We start from the raw sequence: 15,763 nt of genomic DNA on the forward strand, positions 1-15,763 counted from the left end.
CATGTAAAACGACGTTCCCTTTTTGAAAAGTTTAATGGCTAACCTACCTTTTAATAATCATGGAAATTAAACTGGAAGTTCTAACTTCTACATGTATCAAGCAAAGGAAGCCATGGCCTCAAATCACTTGGCTGGGACAGGTAATCAATCATCTGCTATTTTTGTATGATACAGTAGGGGCACAACACCTCTAGAATTCCGCCTCCTGGCTGAAGTAAATAGTACTTAAAAGTGCTTGATTAAATTGTGTTCTGTGTTTGGTTATATTGCAAAGAACTCATCCTTTAGAGACCAGTAATAAAAATACAGATTTGTTAGGAAATACAGGGACGTATTATGGTTATGTCTGCAACTGCCACTTCGTTTCACAGGATTTAAATTCTTTACATATAAAATAAATAAATAAATGTGTAGGAATTCTGTTAATCTTAGTTTTCATATGATTTGTTTCCATATGTTAAAAGACACTGTCCATTCCTTTATTCATCTATTTATACAAAAAAAAGTATACAGCTAAATTATAAAAATACATCAATGCACTTTACAAGATTAAAAAGATAAAAACCATACAATAAAAGTGTAAAAAGTTAAAAACAAGTATCAATAAACATTGTGGAAGGATTAATTCTTAATTGCCTGCATAGGCCTGGTGGAATAGAAGAATTTTCAGCAGGTGTTCAAAAATTGTCGCAGAAGGTGATCACTGAATCTATTGGTAGAGGTCTGGGCTGATTACACTAATGACATGGTTTCTCTTTGTTGTCAAACAAGTCTCAGCCACTCGGGGAAGCAGCTGCAGTGTTCTCTTAGTCCTCCTATGTAGGAACTTCTATGTTACATCTTTTCTGTGATATGCAAAAGACCCTTTTAGCAGTGGGGAACTGTCTTTTTGTAAGCGTGAGCAAAAGTTCTGTATACATAAGGCATTGGAATGCAAGCATGGTGTGGTTTTTTTTTTACAATTTTGTGCTTCTGTTTCTGTAATTCTAGCATTACAGTAGTACCTCAGGTTACAAACACTTTGGGTTACAAGCTCCGCTAGCCCGGAAGTAGTACCTCGGGTTATAAACTTTGCCCCAGGATAAGAATGTAAATTGTGCGCTGGTGGCACAGCAACAGCGGGAGGTCCCATTAGCGAAAGCATGCCTGAGGTTAAGAATGCTTTCGGGTTAAGAACGGACCTCCAGGACGAATTAAGTTCGTAACCCAAGGTACCACTGTATACAGTAGTTGTGCTTATTCAGGTATTAGTTTTCAGGAAAAATGTGGAAGTAGGTACCTGAATAAAAGGCTTTCTTTCTTTATAATAGGAAAAGGAGGCTGTTTTTCTTTTAGATGACAAAAGTATAAATGAAATTAATCTGCTTTCGGGGAGGACAAAGAAGATCCCCCAGTTACATCCCTTGCTGAAGAATGTTGTTGTCTTAACAACTTCAAGAAATGGTTAAGTATTAGCACTAACAAGTTGTTGCATGATTTTATTTTTTGAATTTATTTAAATGAATTGTGTTTCTGACAATTAAAAATGTACTGGCTCTCTACTTTGTGAGGGCAGTATCTAAGTATCTTAAATAAATAAACAAGTAAAGGGTTTCCACTGCTACCACTTTACCTTCAATATAGTTCTGATTTAAAACTATGTAACGACTTGGGACGAAAGGGGGGGGGGGAATAGTGTAGTCTAATGCATGTTTCCCTGGGAGTAAGCTAACTGAACCTAGTTTACTCCCATCTGAGTAAATATGCATGAAATAGTACTATTTGTCTAAAATGTTGCACTTTGAACAACAAAATTCTCCTTAATCAAACAGGAGCTTGGTTGGCAGGAATAGTTAAAACAGGAGAACTCTTTCTTTGGAACAAAGACCAAGACACTATAAAAACTGTCTCGGCAGCTGAAGAATGTAAAAAGGTGGTTTTAGCAGCACAAGGTAGGAATATTCAATATTTTGATTAACATTTTCCTTTCTCCCGTTTATTTTGTTAAAAAAAAGGTTTTATCAAACATTACAATTTTGCTTATCATTTAACAACTAAAAATGAAAATGTTGCTTTTATTCATGACTTTCTGAGTTATTTAATAGTGTTTATATTTCAAAGAGAAATGACATGTTAAGCTAAACCTTAGCATATATAATGTATTTTTTATAGAACAGGGATAGAGAAGCTTTTTGGCCCAGTGGGCCAGATCTTTATCACCCCTGTCGCTCATGGGCCAACTTTGGTTAGTGGGCATGGCCACCCACCTATCAATGATCAGCTGTCATGATGTCACGTGACTGATAGTTGGGCAGTTCCACCCACCAGGGCATTCATACCAGGGAATGTGCTGAGGACGCAGCACCTAGCAGGATTGAACCCCACATATCAGCTGACATCAGCCAATGGTCTGATGGGTGTGTTTGGCGGGAAATGGCATAATGGGCCTTATTTGGACCCTTTGGCAGGCCAAGATTGACCCATGGTTGAGAGGTTCCATACCCCTGTTTTAGAAGGTAATCATAATCATGTTTAGGGCAATAAAAATATTATACTGCTTCTTAGTGAAATATGCTAGGCTTTCTTTGTTCTGTGCTATTATAAGTACTAAACATGATATCCTAGGTTTAATCTTTGTATTGTGTTCATTGACTTTTATACAATAAAAAGTTAGCACAGTAGCTAATGTCAAAAACTATTAAAACTGTCAATGTTTTTTGGATAGATCATGTAAAGAATGAGATGCTGCATTAACACAACATTATTTTCTAGACTGTTCAATGAGATTATACCTATATGTTTCTGGTGATGGAAATAAGGTTCTTCTCACTACGCCAACTGCCAGTATCTTTCTATGGGAAAGTGAGGAATGTAAAAGTACACCATCTAAAGGTTGTGTAATGGGACAGTGGTCACAAATTATTCCTGACGCGTCAGTTGTATTACCATCTGTTGAAGAGAAAGAAACGTCAGTGAGTGTTGACTTCATCCAAAATGAGGTAAACAATAAAATCGGTCTAGTTTATATAGATTCAGTAAGCTGTGTATGTAAAATGCATAGTGACCTTTCTGTTATGGAAAAGTAGTGGAAAGTAGAAGTTCACCAGCTCTATGTACTTTCTGAATTATGAGGCAAATAAGGGTGATTTAGGTGAGATTTTCACATGGCCTGGGTTGGATTGAGTCCTTAACAAGGCATCTTGAGTTGGTGGTGCACAATCCCAAAAGGCAGTGTGCATTTGTTACTAGCTACCTTAAGTTTACCTTAAGTAAACTGCGGGAGGCAGTGGAAGACAGAAGTGCCTGGCATGCTCTGGTCCATGGTGTCACGAAGAGTTGGACATGACTAAACGACTAAACAACAACAACACCTTAAGTGAACATTTGCTTTTAATTTTGAGGCTTCTGTGGGACAAGGATGGTCTATGACAAATCAGTGTCTGGTATCTTGATCCTCACCATATGTGCCTGCAGTAGAAGTGTCCTCATGATTTGTGCACAGGGCAATAGTAAATATACCCTATCCTATTTATGCCTAGACAACAAAAAATAGACCTCACTATAATACTGCATGAACACAAAATCTCAATGTAATTTTTGCTTAAATCATCAAGGTGTAAGATGTGAAAGCTTATGTTTTATATATTCTCTTGCTCCATGCGAATTATATAAACCATGTGGTGAAATGTTAATTGCTTTCAGCTGATTTGACCTTAAAATATGGCTTGTATATGAGTCATTTAAGAAATCCAAGTAGAGTTATTAAGCATTATTTTGATTCATTTGCAGATGCTGGGGGACTGCTGCTTGTGTTGTTTTGCATTTTATTCTCAGGAGCATTTAATGCTGACACTTTTGGAAATTAAATGGCAAGAGAACGGTTTAAAGATTGCTTGGTAAGATTAAATCATTAATTCAATTTTAATATAGGTTTTTAAGACTTGGTTTTAAAACTTCAATGTTTGCTGCCACATCATTTGAATAACATGTAGATAGTTTATTCAAGAAAAATAATTCTGCATTAATTAAGGTGTTTTTATTTGTGCAGGGATTGAATGTACAGTAGGATTGCAACTTATGCTGAAAAAGGTTGATGTTTTTAAAATTTCCCCATAATATGGAACAGGGATACAAGATTCTTTTATTTTTCGAAACTGGGATTTGTACCCGAGCCAAATTGGGCATGAAATAGTCCATGCTAAAGTGTGCTGTTTTCCAAAGCACTGAATCAGGATTTGAGCTGAGTCATGTGGTTGGTGCATACTGCTAAACTAAACTCTACCAAAGTTCTCCTGGCCAGACAGGAGGACAGAGGCTTTGTTCAAGCCTGTTCAAGGTCATGTATCTATGCTTTAGTGTTACAGGGAAACCAGCCACTTAACTTACAGAAATAATGTTTCCTTTTATGTTCTTATCTATATATATTTTTGTTTTATGTAGCTCTTTTCCATTTCTGATACACTGGACACAGCGGACATGTTCTTTGTCTAGTTTGGCTCCCCATTGTAAGCCAATAAAATCAAGAGGTGCTTTGCTTACTGCATTTTCAAATGATGGGCTTGTTCTAGCAATAGGTGTCAACCAGAAGGATTTACAGGTACAAATATTAGTAGTATAAAGCAAAAGTGATCTTGTTAATACTGTAAAGTATATTAAGTGTGATGCTGCAAATCAGTCTTCTGGGTTACCTTCATACTTCAGCAAGGGGCTAGTAATAAAAACAAGGAATTAGAGAAGGAGTCTGCAGTACTTTTGTATTGTGTTATTTACCGTACATCAGTGCTTCAGATCAGCACATTCAGCAATTGAAGTTATATGTGCTATATATGTTAGATTATTCCAGTAAGTTTCTAATGAAAGCTATATATGTGCTGTGAAGTGTTAATTAATCATTATAATTTATGTTGCTTGGTTTGCATGCAGTTTAACCATTCTTTCTTTTGTCATTTTTTTTTTTAAATTCAGGCAACTCAGATTTTGTTTATGAGCACAGCAAATTTCATTGCAGTTTCTGGTAGCCTTAAAGGTTGTGGTAGTAAGAAACACAAAATTCAGTCAAAGTTTATAAGGTTAGTATAGTATTTTTCAGAATTTTCAGAATCATATTTGGATAGCTGGATACTGGTGTCTGAAGGTGATATTTGTTCTTTTGTTTTAGATCCTATTGGATTGCTGACATGAGCTGGACTCATGATAGCTTTTTTTTGGCTTGTATGTTAAAACGTGGGTCACTGATCTTAATGACTTGTTTGGGTGAATTGCTTACTTTAGTAACATATGGTTGCTCTGTAGAATTTGGACCAGCAGAATTTATTCCTCTACATCCACTAATAACATACAGGTGAGACAGTCATAATGTGGTTTATTAAATTCATTTGCTCATATCTTTCTTTCTTTCGTTCATTTCTTCTCTTTTAAATGTTTCACCTTTCAAATAATTCTTTTGCTTTTTCTGTGTCTTTCTTCTCAATATCTTGTTTCTCATTCATAGTTCTCTCCTATTTCTTATAATGGCTTTTCCTGCTGAACAAATGACATTTTCATCATGTAAGTACAAATTATTTAAGCCACTATTAGGATCAATTATGTATTTTTAAGCATGACTGTACTGAGTGGAGTTAATGAGGGTTGTAGCCCAAAACATTTCAAGGGCACCAGATTGGCAACTGCTGTGCTAGTGTAGGAGAAGATATTAATCTGAGCTGGATTTTGTGTTACATTGTTTAGTCATGTCCGACTCTTTGTGACCCCATGGACCAGGCACTCCTGTCTTCCACTGCCTCCCGCAGTTTGGTCAGACTCATGTTGGTAGCTTCAAGAACACTGTCCAACCATCTCATCCTCTGTCGTCCCATTCTCCTTGTGCCCTTAATCTTTCCCAACATCAGGGTCTTTTGTGTTACAGAACTGCATTTACTTTACTTTTCTGATAATTTAGTATTTTATCTGTTAGATCACAGAACTCTTTGATGCAAGACCTGAATCATTCTAATGATTCATCAGCCTCTGAAGGGGATCTAATGAGGCAGAGATTTTCTGTAGCATCACATCCAAGTTTACCCTTCTTCATTGCCTCTGATGGGTATATAATCACCGTTCTTAAATTTTATGATGGTTTCTCACCCTCGGCATATATGAGGTCTTTGCTGCTTGATTCAGCCCAGAGGCTTGAAAAACTGCACCACAGCTTGATTAAATCTAAGGTATTGTTTCATTTGGTTTTCTACTGCAACATAGGTTTAATAGTATAGTTCTTAGATTCTTGCCTGGAATTGGTTCTAGACATTATTAATTAGTCACATTAGGACAATTCACTTATTCCATAATTAAATACTTACATTGCTTTAGCCTACTCAGTGTTGAGAAGGAAAGTTAATTTTAGGTTTCTGTTCAGAATGAAGTGTTTGAATCTCTTCAATTGTGTGATGTGGAATAAAGCACCCACAATGTTCACACTAGCCAGCCTATCTGCCAAGATCATTGTCCAGTGCCCTTCTCAAAATAACATCAGAAGCAAGGTTGGTAAGAGCGAGAAGGGTTTTTCGGTAATGACATCCAAGCAAATCAATGCCGCCACACACACAAACACAAATATAATCTCAATAATAATCTGAAGTCTTTAAAAGTTTCTGTTTTCGCATGCTTATCTCCTGGTAGTCTAGTATATATTTATTGATATTTTGCTAAGATGTTTCCAACAAGTTCCTCTTCCTTGACCCTGTCAAATCATTCTCTGTGTATGTACTGAGAAATAAGACAAAATTTCCAATTATAAGTGTATAAAACTGCAGTCTGTATTTATAAACATCTTAGATATTAAATATAGATTAGGCTGTTTTTACTGCCCAGCAAGTCCATCTTAATCATGTTCTTTTAAAAGTTTCATCTCTTGAAATATTTTTTGTGATCCATCTGCACTGTCAGCTTCAGCATCACATTCATCAATATCTTTCAGATGTTCAGAATATAAAAATAGGATAATAAAACTAACACATTGTTTCCCACAGTCCAAGGAGAAAAGGCTGCCATTGCAATCACTGTCCTCCTTAAAAGCTAATCTGTTACAACACAATCAAAGTCAGAGCTCTGCTTTCTCTACCATTCCAAAATTTCTGCAAGAAGAGGAGGAAACCGTAGAGCTAAATGGAGAAGTAACACACTTGCAGGTATTCAAGTTTCCTTTGATGCTAGTTTCTTGATATAATGCAACATGAATTAGAATAATAGTATATAACACATATATTTGTTCTTCTGATCTGCATAGATGTCGGCTCTGTTGCATGGAAGACATCTTTAAAAATAAATAAATCCTGATATGATACCTATAATAATAAAATAAGGTTCCCACTTCCTCCATATATGTGCTTATAAGCCAATTTATGACTTGGGACTCCTAGCTTGGCTTGTGATGGCAATTTCACTTTTGTTCTAAGTAGAAATATGCCCTTCATTTTCTTGAATGCATGTCAAACCATTATGTACTTCACATCACCAACAAGACAAGAAACCTACCCTTCACCTCATTTTGAGTTATCAGCCTCCATCTCATATAATTGATTTATCTTGTTAATTGATGGGTATTATGGAATAATAGCTATTGTAGCCAGCTGAATTATGCTCAGGATTAGACCCATTGAAATTAATAGATCTGTCATGTCCATTAATTTTAATTGGTCTACTAGTAGACTAGTAGAACTACTGTGAGATGCAACCATAAATCCCTTATATGTTCACAAAGCAAATACTAATGACTAGGGTGCAAACAGTTCCCCATTTCATGGCAAAGTCTGTAATGTGGAACTGTATGTGCCCCAAACACTGGGATTGCTTTGTTCTGGTGAAATGATTGCAGTTGTTTTGAGTTTGGTTTGACATGTATCTGCAGCCTAGCTGTTAAGGTTTAGTTTGCATTGGGAAAGATCTATGGATCCTCATCCATCTCTATACGATACAAGACATGTCAAAATGGACCATAACAGTAGCCTGGATTATATGTTAAGTTTTACATTGAGTGACATAGCTCCACATATTTATTGTGCAACATTTTTCACTAGTACCTGTGAAACAGTTATGTGGGATACTTCTTTATACAAATGTGTGATAAAATTCACATGTATCAGATAATGAGTAATGTTATCTTCAATTTAGGATTATGAAGAAGAATCAGATTGTGACAAGTTGATTCAGAGTTATTCCTTTATTTTGGGGAGCCAAAAAGGAGATACTTTTGTCACTGATGAAGGCCGGTTGGAATTTGCATCCATGTTTGACACCATTCACGCAATGGATGCAACAGGAGAAGAAGATGACACAGCTTTGGAACTGAACCATATCCAAAAAAATCTAATTGCAGCTTGGAGAGTAGGGATTTCAAGAAACGTGCAAGAAAGAGACACTTTGTTAAATTGTACCATACGTTGCATTATATACTTTTTTAACATTCTCCAGTATGCAAAACTTAATGTTGCACATTTAGATCACCCTGTCCGGAATTGTACCTGGATACAGTCAGTGTTAAAATGTTTCCAGCAATTTTTGTCTCTTCTAAGTTGGGAGGGTAAGCATAGACAAATTCTGGGACATTTGATGAAGTTCACATTTCAGGCCCTAAAACTGATGCTTGTGGAACAACAAAACCAACTGTTCTCCAATAATCTTTTGGGAGGCTTCTCTCTGCTGAAGATGGTTACTCATTTTTTAAATGGCAAGAACGCACCTCAGTATGAGATACTTCCAGCAGCCCCAGATGTTAATAATCAGGTGGAGTTTGATTCCATAATTGTGTCTGTGTTTCAAGCTATAGATTGGAGCAGCCACCAGCATTTCTGTGCATTGAATTGCATACTGAAGCTCTCTCCTCCAGCTGTAAACCTGTCCAACAATTCAGAAAAGAGGTATTTATTATCTGTTTGAAAACTTATTTTTATAATTTGTAATTGTATTTAAATATTTTTTAAAATTTGTATTGAATGAAAGAAATAGAGATTATTGGATTACTTGAATTCTGAACAAAATAAGAAGACTGCCATTGGCCAGATTTTTTTTTAAAGGTAAGGGTATTTTAGGTGTGGTTTACACGTACCAATCAAATATAACATTTTTTTTAACAGTTGGTCTTCATGCTGTGTTATAACTCTCCCCTCATCTCATTCAAAGCTGCTGCTCAAAAGAATCTGTGTTCACCCTTTATTGGGCTCAGAATTATTTCCATGGTTCTTTGGATCCCAACCATTGTGCTGTATTGCATAAAATGGGAGTTGCAAAATATATTATTGCCTTTGTTTATTCAGTTTCTTTCCTACTCCTTTCCAGGGTCTTGGGTAGCTATTGCAATTAAAATAAAACACCCAATCAAATTAAAGATATTGCATACAGTATGTGCTAGTCATTGACTGCCATTCTAAGAGGGATAGTTCTAAAGCTTTTTTGTGACATTGTGTGATATTAGACTTTGCTGGATTTCTAAGGGATGGGAGAGGAGTTTTTTCATAGGATCTTAAAAGTTCTTACTTAGGCCTAGATGGTCAACGCAAAAATTCAAAAAGTTGCACCCACCATACATATGCCATTGTTAATTATTACTTGGATAATAGCTTCCTTATCTGGCTTTTAGTTAAATGGGCTACAGTTGTCAGTGGTATCCAATCTTATAAGAGATTACTTTATGGCTAAGGAAAAATGTTGCAGATACAATGTAATTAATGTTTAAGTAGACTTTTTCTGTGTCCTTTACATAAACATTAACACCTCAGAAATCCACATTCTATAGAAGTTTAGTGTTGTTGAGTTATTAAGTTTTTTTTAACTTTTATCTATCTTGATCATAGTAAATTTATGTACAGTATATTTAGCAGGGAAATCTTGGGAGTTATTTTTTTCACCACAATTAGTAATAATAAATTTAACAGAAGGTAAATAAAAGTAGGACACCATTAAAATTGTGATAATGCACTGAAGTATCTGATAGGGTTAATAAACTGATTTACTAGTTTAATTCACTGATAAGTGATTTAAAACATAATCTGCAAATATTAAGGCATTATTTCCTAGCATATTAGCATCACTAATTTTCTCTGATCTGACTTTTATTGTAAATATTTGATTCTTTTTGAACTTCAGGGTAATTGTAATGTGGCAACTGTTATATAAGCATGTCCTTTGGTACTGGACACAGTTAAGGAGAAAAGCGCATAAGTCAAGCAAGCCAGTAACTGAAATACAAATTACATATGAAGGACCAACCGTTGAAGCACTGGCAAGTCATACACAGGCAATTTTACAGTCTTCAGGAGAAAGATTAGAACGAATACTGAAACTCAACTCTGTGATTGGTTAGTATCATGCAGAACACTGTGATCAGTTGATTTTTGTAACAGTGGACAATTTCCTGAGCTTCAACTTAATTTTGATACTATTCTTCTGCAATAATAATGAGTGGGACAAAAAGTCAGCTCCGTATTTTATTAATTTTGTAATTGCACATGTTTTAGTATGTCAGTTAAATTAGCATTTAGAGTTTGCTTAGCCAATAGTTGGGAAGCATTACGTTGTTGTGATACATAACGGAAGTGACCTTCCATTTTGAACCTTCAGATGGTTTATCCTGTTTGGGTAAAGATGTCCATACTGCTTTGAAGTGGCAATAATTTTACTTCTCTTAAAAAAAGCAATTTAGATTTTACTGAAATTAATAGTTATTATCCAGTATCAAGTTTCTTAGCAAGGTACTTGAAAAGGTGGTGGCATCTCAAGTCCAGAGAGTGTGGCATTATACTGAATTCTTCATTCTATTTCAGCTCAGTTTGCAGCTGCCTCCATCACCCTAATGTGGCCCTGCTGGTTCTCCTGGAACCAATGATTTTCAATACCATTGACTATTGTATGCTTATGAGTTGCTTTGCCAGAGTAGGAATTGCGGCAAGGATGTTACAGTGCTCTGATCCCTTCTGGGGGAGCATGTCCAGAAGGTGGGGCTGGGAGACTACTCTATCCCTTGGCTGCAGGGTTGTTTTTTTAGCTTGTTCCTTATACATTTTAACATCTGCATAAAACTGCTTGGAAAGGTCATCTGGTGTTTGTGCCAAGCTGTTGTTATTATGCAAATGACACACCACTGTGATATGTTTGAGTGAACTAATCCTGGGGAGGTTGTGTAATCCCTGAACTGATTTCTCGAGGCAGTTCTGATTTCAATAAGGGCAAATAAGATGACTCTTAATAAAGATTGTATTTTACTTTTTCTTTAGCTTTTATTTGTAGTTTACACGTTTTATTGTAATTATTTTCCCTGTTGCTAGAAACTGCTTTGTAGGGACATTGTCCCAAACATTTCTAATTAACTAATAAACCTGATTAATTAGAAACATTTCTAATTAATAAATAACAAAATTTCTGGTCTAGAAACCTGACAATTTAAAATTTGTTTCCTTTCTCCAAAAATATACTGTGATTAAAATAATATGTTTTACAGCTTGCAGCTGAGGGTAGCATTGAACATTGTGGCAGTTTTATGATGCTTTTTATGTATCCAAATCCTCCACCCTCTTGGATCTTGCCAAATCCACCTACTCCCTTTAGAGCACTGCAGACCACTCTCCACTCCCCTCCAGCTCCCTTGGAAGAGTTCCTCTGCATTTCACTGGGGCCTTCATGCTACATCAATTTCTCTCTTCTCTTTCATCCACACACTCCAGTGCTGAGGCCAAAATGCTGTCATCACTGTGAGGTGGACAGCAGCAGAGTAGGATAGTTGCTTGGGAGCTGCCCTAGACTATCCTGAATATTCCTCCCTGGATTGCTTGTCCGCTTGATTCTGTCTCTCTTCCACCTTAAGACAAGACAGTCTCCAATGCTGCTGTCATGGTCCAGCAGCTCTCAGTAGTTCGACATCACATTAGTTAGCAGCAGCATCCCTTAGCAGTCAAGTGAACTGCTGTGTGACAACAGCCTTACCCTTTTATTATATGTTAAGAAATGTATTGAATATTGGCTGAAATTTATTTATTTATTTAGGTGAGGAGCAATTTCTAATAGGGTCTTATAAAGAATCAGTGGAGGCATGGGAGAGAGCTCTTCAAGAAATAAAAGGAAAAGGTAAGGTAATAAGAAACTCTAAGCTTATTCTCACTGGAATACTGCAGTCAGAAGCAGTGTCTGGGCAGAAATCACTGAAATATCTGGAGAAATCCGGATATATGGCAACCAATGTCAGAAGTCTAGATTTTGGCGAATTTCCTGCGAAATAGCGCAATAACTTCATTGTTGTTGTTATAGATTTTGCAAGAGAAGCTCAACAACATTTGTATCTGAGTTTTAACTTTTTGAAAAATGGCAACCCTACTTTACAGTATTAAGAGTAAAACTGGGAAGATTCATATTCAAATGTCCACTCAACTACAAAGCTTCATATGTGATGTTGTGCCAATCACTGCTTATCACCTTAGCATTCGTTAAGGTGTTGTTGTTTGTAGAGGGATCCCACATACAGCGTTCTGAGCTTCTTGGAGGAAGGCTGGGATATAAATGCAATAAATTAAAGCAAATGTTAGGTTTGACAGTTGCATTTCTTCTGTCACAGTAACTAGAGAACCTTTACCTGTTCAACTTCTCTTTGCTTTGTGTCTTTTGAAGTACTGGAGTTGAAGAGCATTATTCAAACAATATGGACCCATTCATGTTTGAGTTACTGTTAACATTAACTCTGAAAAAAAATTCAGTGGAGTTGATTTTGGTCCTGTATAATCCTATTCACCTTATTTATTCCTTCTGAATGTGATAGTATATCTGTGGGTGGGTGAGGAGACCTTAGTACACTCATATAGGTTGGGTTTATTTTTCATTACATCTCCAGGGTTTATATTTTTAACTGGATAATTATTTCGCTTTTTAATACAGGAGGAAAGAGAATACCTTTTCTTCAAACTCGATATTATCTTGCTATATTATATTGCCATCTATATCACTACAATGTAAATGAGGCTCAGGGTCTGTGCGATCATCTAGTAAGCGAGCTTCTAAAAAGAACTCAAATTTCTGAAAGGGATGATGTGTCAGGTATGTGAATGTGGAATATCCTAGTATAGTTAAATGAATGATGTGTAACAAAATTTGTCATTTTATCCCATTATTTAAAACTGTAACATTATTGCAATAGAGTGGTTTGTTGTTTTATAGTGATTATAGAATTTTTATTTAAGACTTGACTAAGCATCTGTTAGTTGCTTAATTTTTAAAAGTCCCTTTAAGAACCCTTTATTTTAAATATATCTTTCCCTCAGAATTGTAGAGGTATGGTGACAAACAGCTGTCTTTTATAGTTAGCAAGCTGGTTAAAAGGTCAGATTTAAAAGTCCCATTAGTTTGAATGAGATATTGTCCTTCAAGCTTAATATCTGGCTGTGATTTAATAACTATAGTTTGGTGTAATCAAGTATAACATTGTAATCATATATACACTTTTTAAAAAGTAAGTCCTGTTGGACTTAGTGGGACTTGTACCTCAGTAAATATATGTAAGATTGCACAGTTAATCAAGTTTTATTGTCATTGAATTCTTACTAAAGGAATTCTACAGAGTGAAGCTTACGTATGAGTTGTCATCATGCAGGAAGGCAAAGTTGATGTACGAAAGAGGCTTCTAGGGTTTTATTTTGGAAAGATCAAAGAATTATTTCAGCACAATATATAATGTACCTTTGCCTTCAGTAGCAATGAGGGTTGATAGGCTTGAATTTATCAGTTATAACTTTTTATTTCTATAGCAGATATTTTGTTTATATAAGACTCTTTAAACTCTTTTTAGGTGCTGAGCAGATGATAACAGATGTTCATACTGAAGCTATATTAGCAGTGGTTCGGTCTCTGGCACGATTCATGGCAGCTTACTTCACTAATGAACCACTTTATGTGCTTCCTCCACATAATGTTGATGTTTTACCCCCGCTTCATATCAGACAAGGTATTCTGTTAATGCTGTCACATGTTCTGGTTTACTATCATCCAGACAGAGTTAGGATTTCTAAGCTCCATTGATGTTAGTGGGAGAAGAGTTTTCCTCAAAATTTCATATCTGCCATTTTTATATTAGTTTAGAGTCTCTTGTCTCAGGCTCATCTTATAAAAACTCTAACCTTGCCCCCCCCCCACACACATTGGAGTGATAATCCTTCCTTCTCTTGTGTAATTTTTTGAGTGAAGATTGACTTTCCTTTATGAATGCATTTCTCATTATGAGTTTTTGAGGTGCATTCACATTTCTGTTCTAGCACAAACAATTAAAAATAAGTGGGGAAAGGGAAGAACAGCAAAAATCAAGAGTCATGGTAATTCCCACAAAAAGCATGGTCTGAATGATACATTGCATTATGAAGACTGTAATTCACACTTACTTGCGAGTAATAATTTGCGTGGAACGCAGGGGATTTTCCACTTAAAGATGTGTAGAACTCCTTTGGAAATCATACAGGAATCAGTTATACAACAAAGCAAACATAGATAACTAATAAACTTCCTTTGTATCTTAGACAGGTGTCTTCGTATTGTTCCACTGCAGCACTCCATAGTCACCAATGCAGTTAGGGACCATGGTCTCTCGTGCGTCTGGACGGTTGAATATGCTCTTGATTTGTTGCTTGTTGGTGGACTAATTCCGGAAGCTGTGTGGCTAGCACATAAACTTGGAGACTGGAAAATGGCTGTTTCAGTTGGGGTGGCTTATCAACTGTATTGTCAAAGTAGCAGTGGCTTCCCAACGTAAGTTGTGTGTGTATAAATTACAGAACTGCATGCTGCAGTGTTATTTCGTTGTTTGTCATGTTATAGACATATAATATCTACTATTTACAATAAAATTAACTGAATGTCTTTATATCTATCTTTTATTATCCCTATTTTTGTAAAAGAAGAAAGATGACATTGTCTTGTGTTGGTGATTTGGACAATAGTAGTTTGGAAAAAGATATGTTCTTTGCTTCTTTGACTCCTGCCCTCAACCTGATTCTTTCACATAGAGATAGGAGGGCTCTGCAAGGAGTGCAGTATTATTGGGTGGTGGAATGATTAGGACAGATAATTTACATCTATTAACTGAAAGGCATAGTTCCCAGGAGTGCCATATGGACATAGCTTGATAATGACAGTGGTGCCTTCCATTCTATAATTCCAGTGGTGGTGCATCTAACTGATAGCTGTAGTAATTGTAACATGATAGCTGCAGTAATTGTAACATAAGGTTACTAGATTTTTTTCAATGAATTCGGGGACACTTCTCAACTTCAATGGATTTTGTATGCGGACTGATTTGTAAATCCGAGAACTGTCCCTGGGAAACAGGGATGTCTCGTATCCTTATTGTAACATCAGTTGAGCAAAGCAGTCATTAGCCCTCTGGTCACCAATTATGAAGTATCTGTGTCCGCCATTTGAAAGTATCAAAAATACCAAGTGGGAAAGAACTAGTCCTAAAGCCCTTCAGATCATTACACAATACAGATGTTCTCTGTGCCTCTCAAACTTTGAATTGTCACTGTACTTCCATAGATCCCATATATGACTGCACAAAAGTCATTCAGAGAACAACAGTTAGAGACAAGCTAATCACTTTTTCTTGATTCACTCTCAGGTCACAAAAAGTCGAATTCTGCATGCCATTGCACTTGACTCCAACACAAATCTTTCAAGAAAAATTACAATCTTTTTTGGGCAAGCCAGTCAACAGTGAAACATCAAATGAAGGAGACCCCAAATGCAAACAGTTCACAGGTGTGCAATTTATACATCTGAGTTC

The 15,763-nt window shown here is 36.1% G+C and overlaps 2 protein-coding genes across 2 annotated transcripts in view; both read left to right on the top strand.

Annotated features, from left to right (window-relative positions):
- Positions 1-5,946, top strand: LOC307226302 (ciliogenesis and planar polarity effector 1-like). Its single transcript, XM_079995027.1, has 9 exons — positions 1-140; positions 1,311-1,443; positions 1,812-1,931; positions 2,752-2,978; positions 3,769-3,875; positions 4,420-4,576; positions 4,945-5,048; positions 5,138-5,320; positions 5,471-5,946. Exons 1-9 carry the CDS (start codon positions 60-62, stop codon positions 5,574-5,576), a joined length of 1,218 nt encoding a protein of 405 aa, XP_079851153.1. The 5' UTR covers positions 1-59; the 3' UTR covers positions 5,577-5,946.
- LOC307226172 (ciliogenesis and planar polarity effector 1-like) overlaps positions 5,508-15,763 on the top strand; it is a 22,635-nt gene continuing 12,379 nt past the window's right edge. The window contains exons 1-10 of the mRNA XM_079994678.1: positions 5,508-5,526; positions 5,933-6,182; positions 6,987-7,145; positions 8,128-8,873; positions 10,099-10,310; positions 11,992-12,072; positions 12,874-13,032; positions 13,781-13,936; positions 14,502-14,730; positions 15,599-15,738. Coding sequence (XP_079850804.1) covers positions 5,949-6,182; positions 6,987-7,145; positions 8,128-8,873; positions 10,099-10,310; positions 11,992-12,072; positions 12,874-13,032; positions 13,781-13,936; positions 14,502-14,730; positions 15,599-15,738 — 2,116 coding nt within the window. The 5' untranslated portion in view covers positions 5,508-5,526; positions 5,933-5,948. The remainder of the gene's footprint in view (positions 5,527-5,932; positions 6,183-6,986; positions 7,146-8,127; positions 8,874-10,098; positions 10,311-11,991; positions 12,073-12,873; positions 13,033-13,780; positions 13,937-14,501; positions 14,731-15,598; positions 15,739-15,763) is intronic.

The sequence above is a fragment of the Podarcis cretensis genome, assembly GCF_951804945.1.
Source record: "Podarcis cretensis genome assembly, chromosome: 11".
Lineage (NCBI taxonomy): Eukaryota > Metazoa > Chordata > Lepidosauria > Squamata > Lacertidae > Podarcis > Podarcis cretensis.